General features: G+C 39.8%; 2 protein-coding genes across 2 annotated transcripts in view; one reads left to right on the top strand and one right to left on the bottom strand.

Moving 5' to 3' along the window:
- Positions 1-48: 48 nt before the first annotated feature.
- On the bottom strand, positions 49-19,992 carry LOC150078596 (uncharacterized). Its single transcript, XM_090384307.1, has 5 exons — positions 19,883-19,992; positions 15,739-15,808; positions 12,218-12,302; positions 9,449-9,552; positions 49-853 (listed from the first exon to the last, which is right to left on the bottom strand). Exons 2-5 carry the CDS (start codon positions 15,796-15,798, stop codon positions 161-163), a joined length of 942 nt encoding a protein of 313 aa, XP_090240433.1. The 5' UTR covers positions 15,799-15,808; positions 19,883-19,992; the 3' UTR covers positions 49-160.
- Positions 19,993-20,332: 340 nt separating this feature from the next.
- Positions 20,333-24,742, top strand: part of LOC150078595 (uncharacterized) — a 74,363-nt gene continuing 69,953 nt past the window's right edge. The window contains exon 1 of the mRNA XM_090384685.1: positions 20,333-20,390. The gene's annotated coding sequence lies outside the window, so the exon portion shown is untranslated. The remainder of the gene's footprint in view (positions 20,391-24,742) is intronic.

Below are 24,742 nucleotides of genomic sequence, written 5' to 3'. Positions count from 1 at the left end.
GAACATTTTTTATTTGCTGAAAAATACAACGATTGTTATTTTGTTTCCCTTGGTGATACAGTCTGAAACTGAGTGTCACTCCTGCACACACACACGTTTGCAGAGAGCACTTGTCCACCTGTTGTAGCTTCCGAAGACGACGTAGCTTTCCTGCTGTAACCTAGGTGGTCGTCGTCGTCGTTTCTTCAGCGGAAGTAGAGGCGGACGTCGCTGCTTCCGCAGTACCAGAAGTTTCTTCTCCCGCTGTAGAAGAGGGCAGCGTCGTTTCTTCTGCGGAAGTTGATTCTTCTCCCGTTGTAGCGGATGCGAGCGTCGATTCTTCCGTGGAAGCAGTTGTTTCTTCACCTGTTGTAGTGGACTCGAGCGTCGTTTCTTCTCCAACTGTGGTAGACGTTGCTTCTTCACCTGCTGTAGTGGACTCGAGCGTCGTGTCCTCTCCAACTGTAGACGACGTTGTTTCTTCTCCCGCTGTAGCAGAGGCTGGTGTCGTTTCTTCTGAAGAAACAGAAGTTGTTTCTTCTTCTACTGTAGTGGACTCGGGTGTTGTTTCTTCTGAAGAAACAGAAGTTGTTTCTTCTTCTACTGTAGTGGACTCGGGTGTTGTTTCTTCTGCAGAAACAGAAGTTGTTTCTTCTTCTACTGTAGTGGACGCGGGTGTTGTTTCTTCTGCAGAAACAGAAGTTGTTTCTTCTACTGTAGTGGATGCGGGTGCTGTTTCTTCTGCAGAAGCAGTTGTTTCTTCTCCTGCTGTAGCGGAGGCAGACGTCGTCGTTTCCTCCGATGTAGTGGAGGCTGGCTCCGACGTGGTACTTATCGATGTAGTTTCTGTACTAATTGTACAAACTCCAGTGATCTATCACAGAAAGGGAAATTAATTAATTAACCTAACCTTTTTTATTAAATATTAATTTCTTAATTAACATAACCTGCAAAATAGAGCCATTTGCATATATTGTAAAATTATTTTAAAAAAAAGTAGAATATAAAGCGATTTATTTTTTAAATATAATTGTAGATATATCTTTCTTGCAATCAGCGAAAATAACTAAATTTTCCAAGGATGTCTGATGCAATGCCCATAACAACAAAAAATTTTTTTTTTTTTTTTTTTGGTAGTTGTTGGCGCATAGGCTTCTGTGGCCATAATGCACCTCACAAGGTTTTTTGTAGTACTTTGATCCAAGCCCGAGGCGGGAATCGAACCCGCGACCTTTGGGTTGCCAGGCAGGCACTTTACCCACCCGGCTAGCCCGGTCGGCTACAACAAAAAGCGACAAAACTGTCATCCCGGAATTCATCTTCCTAATTAAGTCCCAGAATATACCTGGTCGCTTAATTAACTTTCAAAGATAGTCAGTCCTGCACAAACCTTGCTTCCCAGAATGCAACGCTCCCATTCCAAAAATAAATTTCTGGAATGGAATAAAAATAAATCTGTACAATCTAATATAATTAATTTTCCAAATATTCAGAACATCCCTGGACTGATATGTCACCTCTCTGGACAATTTCTTTTTAAGATGGGGAAAATCCACCCTGGCAAATATCACCTTTCATCAGCTACACAAATCGCATTCCTTGGCCAACTCAGAGAAAGTACAAATTTATACGGATGGCTCTAAAACAGATGCGGCTGTAGATGCTGCAGCAGTTTCTTCCACCTTCTCAGCAGCTGTATGTCTTCCTACTGAATGCAGTGTCTACACCGCAGAATTATTTGCAATAAAACTGGCCGGGCAGTTACTCTCCCGGTATATCCCAAGTACCGTTATAAAAAGCTATTTTCTTTGCTTTTTGCTTTCTAACTCTAAAATTTATACCTCAAGATCTATTAGAATAATTCGAAGGAAAATGAGATACTATTACTATACTTATTCTTACCTCCTTTCTCCTTATGTTAGCGTAAGCTTTCTTTTGGAACACGTATAAAATAAATAAAACACATCAACTGAAGTTAAAATTATGGTTGGCACTCTTTCTGTATTATTATATTGCGTATATACTTTTTCTGTATTATATTCGTTTCAAAGCAATCTGTTGGGCTGGCTGTTATCTCGCCTGTTTGCTGTTAAATTTGAAGTTTAGCATAGATTGCCTTCGTGTTGAATTATTTGGACTTAGTTAAACAGGCAGATAACGATCGGAAAGAGATTGTCTTGTTGGTTATTGGTGGGATATATTGAATGGTGTTGGTCCTCGAAAAAGTCTCATTAAAAATGTATCCGATTATCAATAATCATTATTTTATTTTGTATTTTTATTTTGTATTTTTATTTTATTGCTAATTATATGCCTATTTCTAGGTTATAGCAATCAAAACCAACACAGGCTATCTTAGTCTTTATAGGTTCTTTTAGACTTATGGCCCGATTAGTACTTTTATGCCAATGTTTTAATACACTTTGTGTACCTATATAGTACCAATTATACTCTTCTCTTACAGTAGTAATATATAATTTTTTTTTTTTTTTTTAAGGGGCCGTAGATTTTGGGAACCACTGCTTTGTTATTGTTGTAGTGAGGAAACGTGGAATCAAATTTTATATGATTTGTGTTATATGTCAAGAATTAGGATCAAGTTAAGAACTGCCATTCTAGATTTACAACCTGCCAATAGCAATCGTATTTGTCTTCCACATCTAACTTTAATGTTCTGCAGGAATTTGCTAAAACTGTTTTCTGAGCGTAGACAAATGTCTATGCTTTTAATGAATGTATGTTAGAGACATTGCAATTTTTTTTTTTTTTTTTTTTTTCTGAGTGCGCGATGATTTTCTTTTTCTATCTGAGTGCTGGACAATTTTATTTATTATTATTATTTTTTATTTTATTTAATTTTATATTTTTTTATTTATTTTATTATTTTATTTTTTGTCTCCCAGATGAGGGCAGCTTAGGAGTAGGGGGAGTTGGCACCCACCGGTATTGCGCCATATCTGGTGGGTGTGGTGTTTTATGCTGAATGCACTGACAGTAAAATATACCCAGGCCTGGATCGCCGTGCCAGGGACGGTCGCCAGGAAGCAGACTCCGTGGTGCAATTTTTTTTTTTTTATACTACACACACACTTGCACTTACACCATAGGCCCATTTGTAAAGGTTCTCCTTGCATACAGAGGACACTGGTGGAGATGGATGTTAGTTCAGGTGCTACCTTAGACTATACATATACCTTCATCGATGTCATTTATGAAAATCGAAAACAACAGTGGTCCTAATACTGATCCTTGAGGAAACCCCACTTCTTACATCAACCGAATCTGGGGAATAACCATTTATCCTGCCCTGAAGCCATCCTGCTATCCATATAAGGAGTTTTCCTGTGGTTCCAGCCTATTATAAACTAACCGCTCATGTGAGACTGAGTCAAATGCTTTGCTGAAATCCAAATAAACAACATCCAAATTATTCCCCAAGTCCAGCTGTTGAGTGACCCTGTCAAAATAGCTAACCAGATTAGTTAAACATGATTTTCCCTGTACAAAACCATGCTCGAGTATCTTTCAGAATTCCATTACTATCTAAATCGTTCTAAATTCCACCCTTGATTTTTGCCTTCACGAGGAAGGGTAGAATTTCTCTAATTTCCCACTTCACTCTTAGAACTGCCCTTTTGTATTGGAGGCACATTGGCACTTTTCCAATCCAACGGAATCATTCCCAAGTCCAGTGACACTGTCATAATTAGCCTCAATGGTTTAATACACTCGCTTGCCGCCTCCCTTAAAATTATAGGGTATATGCCATCAACCCCAGGATCCCTCACCTGTAGGCTCGATAATTTTTTTTTTTTGTTCATTAAATAATCGTGTGAAATTTCAGTATCATTATTTACATATTTTTCAACTTCTCTTTTCTAAATTATATTTAGTAAATATCGATGCAAAGTAACTGTTGAGTTCATCTGCAGCTTCAGCTGGGGTATGTAATACTATCCCACGTCCATTGCATAAGGGTCCGATCGTTATTGTTATTTGTTATTGTTATTTGGTTTTTAGGAGCATTAGCAACTAAGGCCATATTGCTCCGGGATATGCGGTGGTCATTCCCTGAATAACCTTTCCGCATCCTCCGTATTTGGTGTTGACGGGCTCGAACCCCGGTCTAATCAAGAAGCGTGTGCTACGCACTGCTGCTCCTTCCCACCTGGCTACAGGGTCCGATCCCGTTTGTCCTTCTCTTCTTTGCATTTGTATGTGAAGAATTCTTTATCCCCACTCTTTGTTCTCTTTTCTAGTGATTTCTCATAAATCTGCATTTTCAGCATAACCTTTTCTGTGGCCCCAATATTTCAGATCAATTTGTATCTGTTATAGTCTTCACTATCTGTTATCCCACATCTACAAGTTGTTCACAAGGGTCATTACTAACAGATTAAAAAGAATACTTGATGAGAATCAACCGAAAGAGCAAGCTGGTTTTAGGACAGGATTCTCAACTATGGATCACCTTCACGTAATATCACAGCTAAAAAGAGAGAAAGCAAATGAATATAAAACACCATTATGCCTGGCATTTGTGGATTATGAAAAGGCATTTGACTCCATACAGCATAAGGCAATGTTTCGGGCACTGGAAAGACAAGGCATAGACACCGCATATATTAGGATTTTGAAGAAAATATATGAGAATGCTACCTCCTTTATTAGACTAGACAAAGACAGTAGCAAATTTAAAATCGAGAAAGGAGTTCGACAAGGGACACAATATCTCCGAAGCTGTTTACTGCTGCCCTTGAGGAAGCTTTCAGAAGATTAGACTGGTCGCAGAAAGGAGTCAATGTGAACGGAGAGCACCTAAACCATTTACGATTTGCAGATGACATTGTGGTCATAAGCCACGATCCCAAAGAATTGGAGGAAAATCTTAATCAGTTATGCACAGTTAGTAAGGATTTTGGACTAAAGATAAATATGGCTAAAACAAAAGTAATGATGAACAAGTATGCCACGGAAAGAGAAATAATGATTGAAGGAGCAGTAATTGAAAAGATGGAGTCATATACTTATCTATATACTATATTCATATACTTATCATATACTTATCTGGGACAAGTTATTAGCTGTAATAATGATAAATGGCTGGAAGTCAAGAGAAGAATAAATTTTGGATGGATAGCATTCAGGAAATATATTCACATACTGAAGAGCAATATCCCAGTTTGTCTGAAACGTAAAATAATGAATCAATGTATACTCCCCACCATGACTTATGGAAGTGAAACTTGGGCACTCACCAAAAGAATGGAAGAGAAGCTAAGAACTACACAGCGAAGAATGGAACGAATTATATTGGGAATCAGACTGTTAGATAAGAAGAGAAACACATGGATTAGGCAGCAAACTCAAGTAAAGGACATTCTTATCAAAACTAAAGAACTAAAATGGTCTTGGGCAGGACACATAGCTCGAAGACATGATGACAGATGGACTAAGAAAATAACAGAATGGTACCCAAGAGGAGCTAGAAGAAAACCTGGAAGACAAAGGCGGAGATGGATAGATGAAATTCATGAGTTTTTGATTAGTAAATGGATGGCCAGTGTTCAAAACAGAAGGAACTGGAAAGTTGCTGGAGAGGCCTTCATCCTGCAGTGGATTGAAAATGGCTGATGATGATGATAGGCTTCAGTACTTTTTATTGCTCTGTTATTTTTCCGTGCCGTCTTTTTCTGCTGAATAATCTGGTAACTTCCTTATTCATACTCGACGAGGAAGATTCCAACTTGGAAGATTCCAAGATTCCAACTTGGAATCTTCCTCGTCGAGTATTTTTTTTTTAATGGTATATAAGCATTCAGGGCATCTGTGATTAATGTTTTAAAAGCATACCACAGTTCAATTGTATTCGTTCTCTGTGAGATATCTATCCAGTTAATAGAGGCCACGTAGCACCTTAATAATTTCCTCTCCTGAAATCATAACCCATTCCTTTGCCTATAACTACTGCTACTCCCTATCTCTCTCTCTCTCTCTCCCCCCCTCCCTCTCCTCCCCTATCGTCCACCGTAGAACTTCGTGATCACTTCCTGCAACGGGTTCCTGTGCTGTCAGCCCTAGTATGTCATCAGGTTCACGGGTGATGATGAGGTCTGGTGTATTCTTTTCCCTAGTACTTTCCCTGACATGTTCATACAAATAGCAATCATCTGGTTAATTTAGAAATTTTGTCCCCCGTGTGGAGTTTCCTTCCCATTTTCTCCAATCAATTAGAGGCAAATTGAAATTACCCGTAATAAGACATTAACACTTACTTGCCCATTCCATTTGCATGTAGAGGCTCTCATCATAATCACCTGGCCTGCAGATTACTCCCACTCTCATTATACCTTTGCCTCCAACTATCTCACACCATACAGACTCTATACTAGCATGTGAAATGTCTGAATCCGGGGAATCTTTCCTTGCGCTGAGGCTGCTTTTGATAAGAAGCATGCCCCATCGCCCCTTCTATCTTCCCTGTTCTTCCTAAATACATCCGTACTGAAACTCGTCAACCCCTATCTCCACTGGCAACACGTTTCCGTAAACCCTATTCTGTCAGCGTTAGTTTTCCTAACCAGCAGTTCGAATTCGCTCATTTTATTGACGACACTTCTAACCTTACTGTATAAACAATTAAGACAGTGTTCTTGCAACTACCCTGACACACTCCTTAAAGTTATTTAAGTTCGCTTCCCTGGCATTAGCTGCCTGCTTATTTGAAACGTTTCTGCCCTCAGAACAGCTTTCTAATATGTTGTGGTAAATTTTCTGAATTTTTAATCTTATTATTATTTTTTTTATTTCATTTAATTTTTTGTCATATATTTTGTATATAAGCATATGATTCTCCGCTTAGACATGACGTGGTCAAAAATGCCGTTATTTTAAAGTTCTCTGAATTATTTCCCAGCATTTTATTAAATAGATAATTAACAAATATCTTTCAGAAATCTTATTCCCAGACTTTTTCCAAAAGCTTGGTAAAAAATAAACTGCTTAAACAGCTGGGTGCCAACAGGATCTGAAATCTCGAAGTCAATTTGGATTTAAGAAAGGAAGATCCAGTAAAGTTCTTTTGCAACTTTCATGTATACAGCAATTGAATAATTCTAAAGCTAAATGTGAATTGGCCGTTTTCATCGGCATCCATTTTCATTCCTTCTGGGGAAAGAGCGTCCTCGGATGCCTTTTTAAGTGCCATTCATTGTAATCAGTTGTAGATTATTCGCAGTTATTTCCAAAGCGTTAAAAGTTACTTCTAAGCGACAGGATTTTTCTTGATCATTTTCTAGAGTGTGTCCTCATCGCTCGGTTTTGGGGCCCCTGTTTTTAAAACTTAGTATTGGATTTTGCAAAAGTTGAACATACCCCTACCACAGCATATATGCCAATGATCTAGTTCTAATAATTTCTGTCAGGTGTCGCCTTCGTTTAGAAATTAAAACGGAAGCAATTTTAAATAATCTTCTTTGTGGTCTGGGCTGATAAATTTAAAATTTCAGCGAATAAAATGAAGATGATAATCTTTAAATGAAAATTAGATTATAGTAAGCCACCTAAAATTGAGCTCATTGGAAAACAAATACCACTTTTTCAATAACTAAAATATTTGGTTTTATTTGTTAAGAACAAGTTCCATTTTTTTACCACAAACTGACAACCAAAATGAAGAAGTTCACAGCGACAATTATAAGAATAACCAGATTTAACTGGAACGTTAACCAAAAAAAGGACACTGCAACTATACTACAAAACTGCTTTTTTTATTCCAGTTGCTGTTAATATTAGGCGGGATTAATATTCAAGCGAAGATTATTTGCTTGTAGAGGATAATGCTTCTAGTCATTTTAAGAGCCTACAGAAACTGTACCTTCTCCTGGTTTTAGCTATGTCGCTTTCTCATCCTTCATGGAATCTGTTATAGATTCAAGAGGACAATTCTCACTGAAATTTGTGTATTGAATGCAATATTTAAGGAAAAGTCTCTTGCTTAAAATGAGCTCATAAATATTTGGTAAACTCGATGGAATACTACTTCTACAGGGCTGGCTACTCGATTATTTGTTCCTAATCTAACGTTTGCTAAAAACAAACCTGTTCGACTTTGGTTCTCCCCGAGTATGACACACATCCTTTATAATCATAGGCCATGGTTCACCTGGAAGCAAGTTCTTTATTACTGCAATTTTTACTTAAACTGACTCTTTGTGTAATAAGACGTTTTGATATTTGTTGCTTTTGTTTTTTGATCATTGACCTCTCCCAAAAACACGTTTAGAAGTGTTTGAGTGTTTCTTGATCTTCTGCATTGAACAGACTTGTAAAAGACAATGTTCTTCGATGACTCACATACAGATATCTTCAATAAGAAGATACATTTGCTTGGACTTGTAACCACCTGGATTTGGCCTGACTTTTCAAGATGAAATCCTGGTTCTGAACTGACTTGATGAAGATCATGTTAATAGTTGTAGTATTTGATGAATGAAGATTCTACACAGAAGGTTTTGTACATAGTTTCCACCCATCCAACTTTTTTTATGTCAGTCTCTTTAGAGACAAGATTGATGACCTCTTTTTTTTTTTTTTTTAATAGGAGAGAGATTACCTTGGTGGTATCTTGAAAAAGGAAGTACGGGATATTGTACCACCTACCTGGTATCTAAAAAAAAAAAAAAAAAAAACACACAATCAGTAAGTAATAGCCGGGGTCGGCCACGGTACATGCTAAGTTGTTGGCCCACCTCTTCAATGTCGACGGACACTAGGCATGCTTAGCATGTGGCCAGAAAGAACTAAACAAATAAAACTCATGCTGCACGAGGAGTTGAACTAACGTTCTGTAATCCCCTTCTGTGTGATGCTACTATACATGCCTACATTTCCTTCTCACATCTGACGAAACCTATTCGAAGAATTTCACCATTTCCAGTCAGCGCAAAGGAGCTTTGGTAAAATCTGCTCTTTCTCCGGTGCGACTCATTTAAAAATTCCAGCGTTATAATTCCCAGGTTGTAATACAATTATTGGAAAAAGCCATTTACACTGTATATCCTGAGGAGCATGCGTTCGTGGTCTCCCTCTATCGCTTCTGCTCTTAACCTGTGAGGCTTCCTGTGAGTTGAGTCATCTCGTGTGATGCTCCATATTTTTCCGCGGTAAGATGCAGAGCAGTTAAATTCAGAGGATAATCTTTGCCACTTTTCGAAGTTATTGTTAAGTGCAGTATCTGATTTGCTAAAGTTGTCTTTCCAAAACCATCGTCAAAATAATTTATAATTCTAAAAATAAAAGATTTAAGTTCCAAAATAATGCTTTTTATTCAATCGATGGATATGCAAACATAAATTTCTAACGGGCCCGCTGGAGACATTATAATTAATCATTTTCTTTTACACTATAATATGCCTATAAGAATCACTTTTTCTATTTTAAAAACCTCGAGAGCAAAACTTCTACTTACCGAGTTAACGGATGAGCATTGTAAACCTGGCCGGCAAGGGCAACCCCCACGATAGATGAAAGGCCAAAATGCCACTCGAGGAGAATTTACCCAGCACCATTCTCCTATAAAATGCATTCGTTATTAATTAATCAATTTAAAATCTATCGCTGATAGCGTATTGAACCTGACAGAATAAGCGTAACTTAAAAGTAAGTGAAATGTGTGTTAGTAGAAACAGGAAAGGATGTGGAAGGAATATATTCGTCATCTTGTCGTTTATGCAGTTAGTGTTAGAAGAGACAGATGACGAGAGACAGCGAACTTCTGCTTGACAGAAATAAAATAAAACTGAAACAGAAAAACGATAAAAGCTGACGATTATTTAGAGGCGATATAAAAATGATGCACGTGGGTCAAGAAAATAACTGACCTATCTGAATTCCGCAGAGGTTAAATTGCTTGCGCACATTTTAGGAGGGGCACTGACGACTAAACCTGCCGATCTGTTTAATGTATCGAAAGTGATCTCGCATTCACGAAATATGGACAAAACAAAATCTAATAGGACCAATTGTGCAGAAAGTCGAAGCTGAAAAGAGACCGCACCACCCCGAAAAGGACTGCGGCCAAATAACAGAAAAATTGTTTCCTCAAAAATAACTTTCTGCCAGTCTCAGCGATTCAGTTTCTAGCAAACTTCGGCAGAAGAGAAATGTAGTGAGATTTATGGCAGAGCTACTATTGCCAAGCCACTCGTGACTGATGGCATTGGTAAAAAGAGGATAGAATGGTGTAAGCGGCACAAAAGCTTGATGGATACTTGATGATTAGAAACGTTATATTTTCAGCCGAATCATCATTAATACGTTTTCCAACATCGCTGTAATTTTACGTTTGGCGAATGCCAAAGGGACTGTATCACCTGACTGTGTTGTGCCAACTGTCAAACATGGAGGAAGATCAACAAGGGTTTGGGCAGAAATATCTCGGTATTCTTTACGTTCTATCATCACCTTGAGCGAGCTAATTACTGTCACTAATTACTGTTATTGATATTTTGAGTGCAAAACTTCCACGATACAACCGCTGCTTCCCACAAACGATGCCATGTTTCAATATGATAATGCTCCAGTAAAAAGTAAAGTACGCGCAGCCAAATGTGACCAATCCTGATTTGAGGAGCGTGAAACTGAAGCTAAACATCTCTCACTGCCTGCACAACGTTACTGAGCCACTGTGGCATATTTCGAAAGGAGAATGAGAAGCAGGTTTCCTCCACACTCAAGTAGCTTGAAACGTTCTTGAAAATAGGAAAGTTAGTATCTGTTCAGCTGTGCGTTCTGTTCTTCTCTAATTTCTATTTTAATGGTGTCACGAAGAAAAACAATTATTTTCCATCGAGATTGTTTTCGTTTGAATTGTTTCTTGAAACGAGTCGAGCAGTCGTATCAGTGATCGCATTTGCAAATCCGTGCAAAAAACGGTGAACATGCTTTCTTTATAAGATGTTTCCAGGAGGATTGCTTTGTGCTTTAATCTCCCTTTGAGACAGCAGGCTTTCACTGCGCTGCTTCTAGTTCTCGCAGCAGAAGAAAACACTGGCATCTTCAAAGAGTTGCCCGCTTTTGCGCTACTTTCAGATAGGTGCCTCCCCTGAAGTTTAACTAACCACTTAAAAATGAGACTGCTATGACAGCCACGGTTAGGGCTAAGGGGTCTCTAATGACAACGCGCTGGAAAAACAGTCGTAAAGAAGTTGTATGAAGTGAGCTGCCACACGAAATCAGTTTCAAGTTTTTGTAATATACCTATCTGTTGAAAGTAGTGCAGTATCAGGGCAAACTCTTTGCGAAGGCAAGTTTGTTCTGTTGTGAGAATTAAGAGCACCGCGTTATCCAACATTTTGCGGGAACCACGATTTCGTGGTTCCCGCAAAATAAAGGTTGAGACTGTCTTATTCGTTTCCAGATGTGAACAGGTTCGGTTGTTGGTGTTTAATTCTTGAAATGTGCTCTCCTCAACCACGAGGTACACTTGCATCCCTCTCTAACACCTGCGAAATCTTTAAATCCCCGACCGTGTGGGATTTAGATTCACTGTATTTATGCAATTTTCACTCTTTCAGGACAGGGTCGGGCGAACAAATTGGAGTTAGAAAAATATTTTGATTTATAATTTTCTAACTGAAAAAGGCAACAAATTATTAAAACTTCCCCGTTGTTTTTAAAAAACGAGTTATTTTGTTGTTGAAATCGTACAACTTTGGACACGAAGCGTCTCGGGGCACTACGACCTTTAGCCGTGCGGGTACGCGTTATTTGTGTGCGTGGCGAAGATGCGATCGAGCAAAAGTAAGTTTTCCGAGCTCCTCCAAGAACATCGGACATCCTAAAGTCATTCGCAGCGATTGCACTCGAAACACTTTGCGCTCGCTCCTTCCCCAGTAAAGAAATGGATTTTGGTATCTCTTGTGGGGAGTGCCACCGCGACACGACGGTGGTTGAAAATTTCAACCACCGTTTGTAAGTACAGGAAAGATCCATTCGCGCTAAATTACGCGTACATTTCCGGTTTTCTTTTAATTTTTCTGTTATTATTTCCACATTTAGATTGGGAGCGAACACTTCCGAGAAGAACTGAAGGTTCACTTTTTGATGTTTCAGTCGATGTTCAGGATTAAGGTCGAAAAGGGTTATCAGATTGAGGCAGACTGGACACGGGTCAAAACTGAAAGCTTTGAAAACGCTAAAAATAAAATAAATACAAAAATAATAAAAACGTACTAACCTTGGGCTCTGAATGGCGTGCAGACGCCGGAATAGCCTCCAGCACAGCACGTGCCACTGCCACAGTCGGACTGGTATAAGCAGATCTAAGGGTGTTAAAGAAACAAATAAATGCTGTTGAAGCCTTCGGCAGAAAGGATATCATCAATCTGTTGACATTTTCTACTTTTAAATTATGCTGAAACCGAGAACGAATCCGGTGCGCCTTTCCCCAAAATGGGGACAACCGCTCGCTGAACGCCCAAACAGAAAGCGCGAATCGTTTTCGACTCTGTCGCTGCAACAGGAACGATTCGAAAAGGGCGGCGAATATTAAGTGCATTTGCTCCGGCCTCAATCGGAGAAGTTGTACGACCACACTAATCGAACTGCGCGCTTTAATTCGGAAGAAGGAATACAAATGCCGCTGCTGCTTCCATCTGGCGGTAGAAGATTGCTGTCGCTTACGACAGTGTCCTCAACGGAAATTAACAACAAGGATGGAAACGCGAAGTTACCACATTTCTTTTAGGAGGATTTGACTCCTTTGTACCACACACTCTTCCAGTCCAGTCCAGTCTGTACCGTGTATCAACCAGAGCCGCAGGCAAAGGTGAAAGTGATCCTTGCACTGCTTCTATTGCAAAATGCAACGGACCGGGAAGCAAAGTGTCGGGGATTTTAGACCCTGCTGTGGGTCATCGTGGAACAAGTAAATACATGGGTGATGTTAGAGTAAGAACTAAGAATAAGAATAGGTGCACGTATATTTGCGTGTACACTAATGACAGCAGCATTGCAAGTATATTTGGTGAATTTGAAGTGCTGATCAAGACATCAAAGGCAGATATTGTTGGGATATCAGAGACGTGGTGTCACACTGACATAAGCGATGCTGAATTTGGATGCGATACGAACAGAAACGACAGGAGAGGTTACGATCTTATTAAGATGCACATTAAATGTAAGGCAGCGCATCCACTTGACATGGACGATGAGTGCAATGTTGGGTCAGTTTGGTGTAACATAAGCAATGGGAAAACAAAATTGAGGGGAGGAGTGTGATCACAGTGTACTGCTGTGGGATTTACTCAAAGATGTAACTACCATCAGGGTTAAAGGGAAGGGTTTTTGCTTTCGTAGAGGTGACTACAAAGGTGTCAGACAGTTTTTAAACTGTGTGAATGGGACCAACTGATGATGTTACCAACAGCAAGTTCTGAAGGGGAAGCATTCCAGGAAGTAATCTTGGAAGCTACTAGGCTGTTTATTCCAACTAAGAAATGCTGTTCTAGGTTCAGTCCCAAATGGATGTCAGATGAACTAATGAAACTTCTGGCAGGGAACAAAAATGCATGAGATGCATATAAGGCGACGAAGAAGCCTATGGCAGATACAAGCTACTCTGTAATCAAGTGGCAAAAAAGGTTCAGCAAGCTAAGGCAGATTATGAGAAGTCTTTAGCAAAGAAAAGCGGCAAAGATATATAGACAGTAGACAAAAAAAGGAGCTGAATGGCATTGGACCACTTGATGTCAGTGAGTTAACCTCAATGATCGTGCGCAGGTTGCTGACAAACAATGAGTATTTTCCATCTACAATTACACACGAGGAATTCTTTAAGGGAGGAGATGAGAGGTTTTTAAAACTAACGGGAACTGAATCGCTTTGTAATAACTGAAAGGAAAGTAGAACAGAAATTGTTGAAGCTAAACATAAAGTGGCGTCTGGGATGGATATGCTGCTCTATCCAGTCACATTAAAGGAGGTAAAAGCAAATCCTTAGCCATAATTATGAAAGCGCCCTCGGATTCAGAGGAGGTCCCTATGAATTGAAGATATGCGAATTTATCCCCATTTAATAAAGGGCATCAAAGGGTGACATGAGTAAATACACACCCGTGAGTCCCCCAGGATTCAGTGCTGGTCCCATTTGTTTTTTTCAATATTTATTAATAATATTGATGAAGGTATGTCAGGCTTAATGTCTAGGTTTGCAGGTGGTTAACGACAGTCATCAGGGTGAGCTACTGCAACAAGAGCTAGGAAAATTGGATCGATGGACTGCAAAATGGCATTTGAAGTTTAACTTTGACAAATGTAAGGGTAGCAGTAATTCCAGAGTAACTTATCAACTGTGTGATACTACACTCAGGGTAGTGGAAAATGAAAACGACCTGGGCGTAATTGTGCAATCAGACAAAATTCTCTGAGCAGTGCAGACAGGCTGCCAGTTACAATACAGCTCATGGGGTTTTGTCAGTGATATACAGAAACTTTACTAGCAAAGATAAGGAGGTTATCTTTTTGTACAAGGCCATATTTAGGGCGCATCTTGAATGTTGTATCTAGCTTTCGAAGCCTCACTTTAGCCTGCTGGAATGGATGCAGAGAAGGGCAACCAGATTGTTGAAGGGAAACAAAGAGTGCTCTTACTTAGAAACGCTTCGGTTCTGCAAATTGCAGCGTCTGAGACTAAGCACTTGCGGGGTGATATGATTTAGGTGTTTAAGGCTTTGGATGATTTGCGGAAGCTCCATCAGACCACACACAGTCAGGAGGCACAAATTCAAATTGAGCAAGGATGGTTGTAGGTTAGTTGTTCGGAAGTTAGCCTTCACCCAGCAGGTGGTTGACTGTTGGAACAAACTTCCATCTGTTGTTGTGAAGTGGATGGTTTGAAAGAATTCAAGGAAGGACTAGACATATTCTTGAAGGGTACTGATGGGTGAAGCGTGTAGGTTTTTTTTTTTTTTTACTGATGTTATATAAGCTTGCTTTCTTGCATCATTGCCTCTACTACTACCCTGCTCGACAAAATTAACAGAACACGTAGAAAACGAGGTAATTGTAAAATGTAAAGCTTGCGATGAAGGGGGACAAAATTTGGAATGGTGGTGTACCATATACAGTACATAGAATAACGATGAAATGAAGAAACAGCGAGAAACTTCAGACAGGTATAAGGGACATTTTATAATGGTTGTATAAGAATTACCAAAGAAGGTCACATTACAGAAGTCGATACAAGGTGCTCGCAAATATGGTCACATGACATCAGTACGGCATATGAGCCCCTCCAACGGCTAAACAGGCCACACATCGGTGATCCATGCTCGAAATAAAGATGCGTATAAGATTCTGTGGCAACAAATCCCATTCTTCCAGCTCAGGAGTTAGCTCACCAATTTACCCAAGAGTTGGTTGTCGGCGTGCATTTGTGACTCCCAAAGGCGCGCCACACATGTTTTATCGGATTGAAGTCTGGCGATCTTGTGCTCGCCACACGGTATCTTCAGTTTCAAGATATTTCTCCACCACTTGAGCTCTATGTGCAGTGGGGTTGTCGTGCATCAAAAGAAAATTTGGGCCAATCACGCACCTAAAAAGTTCGAGGATCTGTTCTTGGTACCTCTGCGCAATTGCGATAACCCTATCCAAAATTTTAAAGTAATTGCCGTGGATAGTGATTGTCTTATTGAAATCTCCTTCCACTATATCTTTATTCTAAGAAAATCTTAAATTTAAAAAAGGTCGTCTTACCTGTCCGTGTATTGTGCAGCTCAGAAAACAGAGAGCAATTAATGATGTTGCTCCGTACATGGCAATCGATCTGCGAAGAAATATCAAGTTAGAATCGCATTGCAATGAATCGAGAGTCATACATAAACTATCAATCTCTTAGAACTAATCAGTGTCTTACGGGTGACTGATAAATCAAAAGGAATTGCCATTAAGAAATTGTAATTTTTCGACAAACTCATTTTAGGCATTGAAATCTCCACGAAATTTAAACTTCCCAAGTTAAAATTCCTTGTCAACACTTAAGCAATTATGCTTAAGCGTTGACACCGAGGCTGGCTTCGCGGAAGTTTAAGATTGACCTGCGGTCAATAAACGGATGGTAATAATTGAAATCGAGGCGAAATTATTAAAACTGAAATTCATATGTTGGAAAACACAAGTGAGTGGTAGCAGCACATTTTACAGTTCAAATGAGACAAAACAACTGAGTACGGTGCTTTCGAAATATACGCGTTGCTCCGTCCCTTTTTTAACTGATATTCTTCGGTCCATCCGCATTCTTTTTGTTCTGTCGTTTCTTCACTTTGTGTGGTTCACTTTGTTGCATTCCTCCCTCGACATCTTCATTTGCTCTCTCTTTCTCTGTATACGATGCTGCGCTTCCTATTATTTCGGGGTGAGAAGACACACCTTCGAAGAGCTCCCACAAACGCGTAGCTAAAAAAAAAACGGTGAACCTCTTAAGTTGGTGAGTTTTTTTCCGCGAACACGAGGGGATGCCACAAACACGAGGCACTTTGCCTCGTGTTGGTGGCATCGCAATTTGTTACGTCAATTTCGATTTAATTCTGTCTTTACTTCCCTTTTCGAATTCTCTGATAGTGTGTAGCGTGTTTAGCGTCTAATGGTACCAGGGGTTTCCCCCCATCTCCGCGTAGTATACATTGTGGTGTATACTACGCGGAGTATACATTGTGGTGTGGTACAGAACACTGTAGAGGCCAGAGGTTTAAAAGTGTATGGATATTGTGGTGTGTAATGTTTTGTACCGTTGTTCTTCTGGTCTTTTAGCCGTTGGGGCTCAAATGAGACCCGCCCTTGAATTCTGTTATAGTTTATCGCGTACTTTCTGCAGTTCCCACTGTATCGGAATTATGGAAGGAAGTAGAAGCCAGAACCGACAACATCCTTTGCCTGCGCTGATTTCTGCTTCCTTCTATACGTCGTCCTCCTCCTCTTTGTACTACAGATCAGTGTGTTTAGAAGGTCCTACGTGGAAATTCCAAGGTCGAATGGATAGTTCCCTCACGAGGAGGAAAGTGCATAATTTGCGTTATTTATTCATTATGTTTTTCATTTATTTAATTTTTTTTTTTTTGACGGCGCAGCAAAAGTCTTGTCTTCCTTGCACTGCACGGCTAATAAGAATACTAATTTATGTCTGCCCCTAAGACGACTCCTATTTTCTAACTCACTCTGTTCTTCCTGCTCTTTTTTTATCTGCAGGATTACAGTCTGGCCGAAGCCCAAAATTCTACTCCTCCGAGTGGAATTCACCGAAGTTACGCACAAATAAGATCAATCCTGGATATTTTCAGCGAGTGGCAGCTTTTGTGGGAGTACTTTATCTAATGTTACTATTTTACAGAGAAAATCTCAATGTTATCAATTCCTGCTAAACAAATCTAGGATCATCCCAGACGAGTTCCTTATTTTCATTTTAAAATATGCAGCGCCTGTATATGGTTGTGTGTTGTTATACATACTCTAAAACATTCCGCAAAGATAGAATCACTACTTTGTGAGTCCTATTTCTAAAAAAAAACAACCCTAAAGACCCTCAGATTTCGGCCCATATCGATCTCTTCTATTCCATTAAAAACTCTTTGAAAAGCCATCTCTTCTTTTCCATTAAGAACCCTTTGAAAAGCCATCCTCCATGCATTAACAGTGATAGGCCTCTCCTTTTACGAGTGCTGAAAATAAAAGAAGCTTGCTAAAACGAATGAATGCCCAACAACCAACGTGAAATCTGAACATGTGATCTGGGAGGAGAGCAATGGCGAATGGAAGTGTCGAAATTGATACAAAAAACAAAGAAGCAAAGAAATAAATCAGCAGAAATCCAATACCAAAAGGCAGAAACGGCTCTAAACACAAATATTGCCCAAGTCAGGGGAATTGTGGAGGTTTCAGAAGCAATCTCGATGACATTCGTCATTCAATTAATCAACGAATGCAGCCTAAAAGAAAACTTTTCTGACTTTCACAAAATCACCACAAAGATCTGCAAATGCTGTATTCAGACAGGATCGAAACGTCTTCCAAGCAGCGCATCACGAGGCAGCAACACTAGCAGATAATCCGTTATCAGCCAGATGCGTTCCTTCGCAAACACCAATAGAAACGAATGCAGAACGGTTAGCCGTTTGAATTACTGTTAGTTTGGTTCCCATATATTTGGTCCCAAACCAGAACAGAGCGTTGGATCTGTTCGCTCAAATAAATGCGAACTTTATTGTAAAGGTGCAAAGATACACGCAAGTACTGAGACTTTACGAAACCCTTTGTGGCACTTAGCCAGGAGGTAGCAAGAGGCAGAGATAATCTCGCCGGAAATATAATACAGGATGAATAAAAAACGTAGAGCAGAATTATATTTAATTAAAACAAATGAAATAGAACAATTTTAAAATAATAATAACAGAGGATAGTTTTCCTGAATTCGATTTTTCCCCTGAAATTGTTGCCGACCCGGCGCGATCTCACATCAGTTGATGGTTGGGGAACACACGTGCACATCTAGGAGGAGCCGTCTATAATTTTCGTCACCGACGATTTGCACAAGTCGGAGTCCAAGGATTGAGTTAAATACAGCTTCTAATAAGAGAAGAAGCAATCTTTAAAATATAACCTCGAAGGAAGAGCAAGAAGCTTGGGAGCGGAGCGCCACTCCAGGTACCTCCACTTTTGCGTCTACTGGCAGATCTCAATGTGCACAACCCGCTATGGAGCTCCTGTTATACCAAGCGATGGCAGGTTACTCGAGTCAGCAGTAGAACATACCGGAAAAAAAATGATGACTAGCAGGACTAATTAGCAATGATTGATGTGTATCTTGCATCTACTTCTGTCTGATTGAGCTGGTGCTCTTATCTCGACGTTAAACCAGCTTGATCAGACCTAATTCTCGTGAGGAGTAATTTTTTTTGTATTAAAATATATTTTCATTTGTATAATTGCTTTCTTTTTTGTAAATAATTGTTCGAGTATCCCAGAAGTATCGGGAGGCTGTAAACCCCTGAGTTTATGGCCGTGAAGAACAATAAAGTCTCTCTCTCTCTCTCTCTCTCTCTCTCTCTCTCTCTCTCTCTCTCTCTCTCTCTCTCTCTCTCTCATCATCATCATCATCAGCTTAATACTGGCGCGCGCACACGTACATTCGCCTACCAACGGGGACGTTTTCTGCAACCGATTTATCCGTACGTTCTCTTGTACTGTACTGAGCCCAATAACTTGAGTAGTTAGTATATACAGATCCCCTTAACAGTGATCGCTTCCCAGAATCTGTACAATTCAAACGTTGGGACTTTGTGGTCCTCCGAGGTCTATTGAAGTTTCACAAACACTGGTGTAGTCTGTCTGCATCGAGAAATTCAACCGCTACATTCTTATCTTATCTATTGAAACATTCATAACAGTGCGTGATCAGTTGGATCCGTTAAATTTACAGGTAGATTTTAATCGAATCTGCACTAAATAAAATAAAAATAAGTGATAAATTCACCAACTGATAAAAAAAAAAAAAATAGCTTCTCTTGATTTTTTTCTGTAAATTTAGTCCAGCCTTTCTTGATCTCAAAGTTCTCTAATGGAACTCAAACATTTAATTGAACATCTCTACTCTTGCTGATCAGACAGACACAGGAGGGGGGGGGGGATTGGTGCTGAGCGCAGAAGTTTTGGTCTGCATATGTCGGCGTTGTGCGTGGTCTCCTTAAAGAATATTATAAGAGAGGCAACGCACGGAGGAAGTTTTCTGCGCTACATGGACTACCATTGACATCCATTAGCTGAGTGCAAGACTGTTTTCTTGGCAATCGCGTTACCGTAGTGGCATTCCTATAATTATTAAAAGCAAAGCAGAAACCTTTCCCCTTACCTGTAACAGCGTCAGCGAAGTGTGTACGGGCGCGGCCCTTTCCAGAAAGAATATAAAGCGCCTGGATTTCGCATTGCATTGGTACCCGACTTCTCGGTGTTATGCCACCTGCATTATTTCCCAATCGCTAATGACATCATTGATTGGTTGCATCCGCTGTGGAGAAAGAATCGCTGTCGGGACCCATACATTAAATATCGCGTCAAATGCGTCGTGGTTTGTAATGTCGTTCGTATTTTCCCTCCCAGTTGGGCAGCAACACGCGTTTCGGAATCGAATATCAATGAAACAAAGCCGGAAACGAATGCGCTTGGAAAGAAAGCCTTCGAAGTGGCAGTTTTGTATTATTTCAGAATTCGTACCAGTCACAGGAGTAGCGACGGGGAAGCAGGAAGGGAGACCATCCCAGGGCTCAGCTGTGTTTGGCGGGTGGTAGGGATGTGCTCAAAATCACCTTCTGGCTTCAAATTTCTTTTGGAAAAGAAGAGATGGAGTTGCAGTTTCGGCGGTAAGATTTCCTGAACTTTTTTTCTAAGAGGCTGTGTTCGTGTGTTCTAATATTATTTAGAATAGTGTTGGTTTTTCTTTCGTTTATGCTATTTTCTTTGATAATTTTAGCCGAAGTAGGATTTCTTGAGGTCCGACACAACCCTGTTTGAAGAGCAAATATGAGATATAAACGGATAACATTTTGGCATCTTATTTACAGAAAATAATTATTTGCATCATGCGCAGGCTTTCAGGAATGCCTTAGGAAAGGGATTTAAGTGGGGTATTCATTGAGTACCAGTGCGATAGCGCTGTCCTTCGCCATTCACTTAAGTACATGATGATGCCCAACCCTGATGGTCAAAGGAAGAAACCTGGGCTGAAACAGCATTTAGGAGATTCTGCAGAATTGTAAAGTGGTGTGGCCACTTCTTTCAGTTTGTGAAGCGCAACGTGTTTTCATTTATATGCTGCGCGAAAGTGCATCTTACGTGGATTTATCTGGGTGGTGGTATCCGCTGAAAATAAATAACAGCAGTCTTCTCTACTATAGAAGAGTACTGTTATTTACCAGGGTACCTGCTCGCCCACTGATGATGAAGCCAAAAAAGCTTCGAAACGATCGTCTGGGTGGTGATATCCTCTGAAAATAAATCGCAGTAGTCTTCTCCATTAGAGAAGCGTTATTCATTTGAAGTAATGCAATAGCAGCTATCCAGTTGTGAAGGCAGCCACAATATGAGTTAAAAATAAAACGATGCCCTCTACGCTACATACGTAGTTCAAGTTTACGGGTTAACTATGGTGTATTTACACCGATATTATATAGTGAATTTATCCTTACGTGGAAAGTACTCCAAAATGACAACTTGGAGGACACCTGCTTCACTTCAGCTTGGTGACCATTCCAAAATTTAGATCAGGGACATTGTCAGGAGTGCAATATTATGTGATGTACAGAGCGGGTCTTTTAAGTAGATCCAAGCTCTTTTGTCGAATTTCAGCTTCTGGGACTTCACAGACCATAATAAACATCCGTAATAAGCACTCAAGTGTAGAATTGTAAATAAGTTTTGTTTGTTTTATTTACATACAAATATTTATCCATTTCATGTATATTAAGGCGGGGATGAACAATCGGCGAACCGCGCCAACGATTTTTCACGGACCGCGAGTGATCTGTAAATAATTTGCAAACAAATGAAGAAAAGTAATTTTTTTTCAATTTTATTTTATAATACAGTTTGTAACCATATTAGGCTTGGTTGTTGAGACCTCCCTCCACGCGGACTGGATGAGATGTAATGAAGGTTTTTTGGTTTTGCCTCTTCTACATCACAAATTCAGTGTCCGAGAGTATGACGGTTGAAATTAAAACCTTTGATATTTCTGCATTTTATACATTTTGCATAGCAAGAAATCTGTAAATGTTGCTTTCCCGCATCGTCTATGAAAGCCACAGATTTAAATGGCGGAGTTGAACGAACGTTCCTGGTGCCACCAAACCTACGACTTACAAACATTTATGATACAGTTCAGTAACTGAATGGACGATTGTCGGAATAAACATTCGTTCGTTCATTTACACGATCCTCAGCCTTTACAGTTCACTACTACTTCTCAATTAAACATTTTTTAATTGGAATTCATTTTTCCACATTTATACTTCGTCACTCCCCACTATCAGTGCGTAAGGCTTACGTAAGGCGGCCCCTAAACGTTAGTTCATCCCCGCCATGGTTCTCGGTGATGATTTATACAAAACTCTGTACAATGGCCAGAAATGAGTGCGGTGCTATATTTGCGTAGTGTGTGTTATTTAGTTGTTTCTGGCCGCTTAGCTTCCAGGAAGCAGCAATCACCGGGAAAACTGGTTCCCAGTACTCGTCCATGCCACGAGGAGGCTGGCCCAACTATAAACGTACTAAACTAAACGTAATATTACCAGCAGGAATAAGCTCAAGTCGTATTGGTGCAGCAGTCTCCTATAATTACACGGTGATGAAGACCACAAACAATCCTGCGTCCACTGGACAAAGTGGATATCAGTGCAGAGGCAAAATCTCGGCTCAGATGGAGGAACATAAGACTTTAACCCAATTCACTCTCCCTCTCTCCGAGTTTCCATCGCAGCCAATGTGGAGGCTGACTATCCTGTCTAGCTAGCACTTTAAGGGCTGAACATGACAATTCAATTAAACTCTACAAACACCAACTTAACACAAACACTTATTCAGTAAGTTCTCTCTCTCTCTCTCTCTCTCTCTCTCTCTCTCTCTCTCTCTCTCTCTCTCTCTCTCTCTCTCTCTCTCTCTCTCTCTCTCTCTCTCTCCTTTTCTTGATTCAAATGCTATACTCACAGTAGATCTAATCTTTTGATACTCTTTAAAGGTTTCGAGGTTTTTCTATGATCCTCTTGTTCCTTTGATATAATCTTGTCCACATTACCTGATGCCTCGTTTGGTGAGATCTCTGCTCCATTAAGGTACAGATCTTTCACTTCATTGTCGTGACTTCTTTTTTTTTTAGCTGCTTTTATGGGGACTGGGGCTTTGTATTTCTTCTATTTATTTATTTTTCTAACACCCCTGTTTGGAACCACTACATAGCAGTTGTAATATTCTCAAGAGTAACAACAGGTCTCCCTCACTTCCTCCAAGGTCCCACTACGCCATCTGACTGCAGCATTTCTTTTTTTTTTTTTATTATTTACAGAAGGCTCTCAGGTAATAAGGATATTCTTATCCTCCCCCACAGGATTGATTACAACTACTCTTCAAAGCGGCAGTGTTTATTTCTCTCGAATAAAGAAGCAACTTTTTACAACAAAACATAATATTTAATGCACATCTAAATTTTACACAATTATGCTAATTACTCCAAATTAGAATATTCAAATAACACATCCGTTGTCTCACAACATGAGTATGCATTTAAATTCCTACAGCTCCATAATTCTTTTAATTAACCCGAGAAATGAATTCACGCGAACACTAAATAACTTCTTATCTTTAAACACATAACAGTTAACTTTCTTCCTAGCCGTTATCGACGATTCACAAATCTCAGATTACACACCACATCACTCTACGGTTACTACTACCGAACCTTAAAATACTCGGCTATTAAGCTACCTTTTATAAATTTTTCCATATACAAATAAATATATATTACTACTGTAAGAGAAGAGTATAATTGGTACTATATACGTACTCAAAGTGTGTTAAAACATTGGCATAAAAGTACTCAGCGGGCCATAAGGCCAAAAGAACTTGTAAATACTAAGATAGCCCGTGTCGGTTTACATGCTATACCCTAGAAATAAACATAATTAGCAATAAAATAAAATAATGATCTTGCAGCTAATTATTGATAATCAGATACATTTTTGCATGAGACTTTTCGAGGGCTAACACCATTCAATATATCCCACCAATAACCAACAAGACAATCTCTTTCCGATCGTTATCTGCCTGTTTAACTAAGTCCAAATAATTCAACACGAAGGCAATCTATGCTAAACTTCAAATTTAACAGCAAACAGGCGAGATAACAGCCAGCCCGACCAGTCTGCTTTGAAACGAATATAATACAGAAAAAGAATATACAGGGTGTTTCAAAAACAAAAAAGTCCCGGTGAACATTGGACCGCAAATGAACCGTTTTCGAGATAATGCACATTTTCTGTTAAGATTCGACCCTGACTATGGGAGCACTCTGAGAGGGCAGTCTGTATAGCTGAGACCTTGCACACGCTGGATATAGTAGGGGTACAGTAATTGGCGATGTAAAATTCGCCACACACTGCTATGACTCAGTACACGCTCTTGCAGAGCAAACCCTCCTTGTCGGAATCCCTGGATTTGTTCTATTCTTTCTAACAGTCTGCGCGGGTAGCACAGTGGTATTGTACCGTCCTTCCAACACCGGGTGAGAAAAAGCCCGGGTTCGAATCCCGTCGATGACACGGGGAACTTTAATGGGCTTTTTTTTCACTCCGTGGCTGAGTTAATCGGTCTCAGGCGTAGATACCTTGAGAAGATACTTTTTCCCCAGAAACTGGGGTTTTTCGTCCAGCAAAACAGACAAATCAACCATAGAACACACACAATTAACGGACATAAAACACACAGCACGGCAGATGAATTTAACTATTCGAGTGGTTTAAATATAATAATTATTCTTTCTAACACCCTTTCCTCAACATCAGGTGTTATGCTTCTGGGCCTACCTGTCGTACCTCCATGTGCGAAGCGCCCACGTTCTCTAAGGCGTTGATGTACCCTGATGAATGTGCGCCTGTAGCGCTGCCTTCTTTGTACCAAAAAACATTTCCCCTTCGGCGGGGAAATGCTTCTTGGTACAAATGTG

Source organism: Mastigoproctus giganteus, chromosome 11 (assembly GCF_048544385.1).
Source record: "Mastigoproctus giganteus isolate SK-2022 chromosome 11, ASM4854438v1, whole genome shotgun sequence".
Lineage (NCBI taxonomy): Eukaryota > Metazoa > Arthropoda > Arachnida > Uropygi > Thelyphonidae > Mastigoproctus > Mastigoproctus giganteus.
This window is presented reverse-complemented; position numbering and strand designations above follow the sequence as displayed.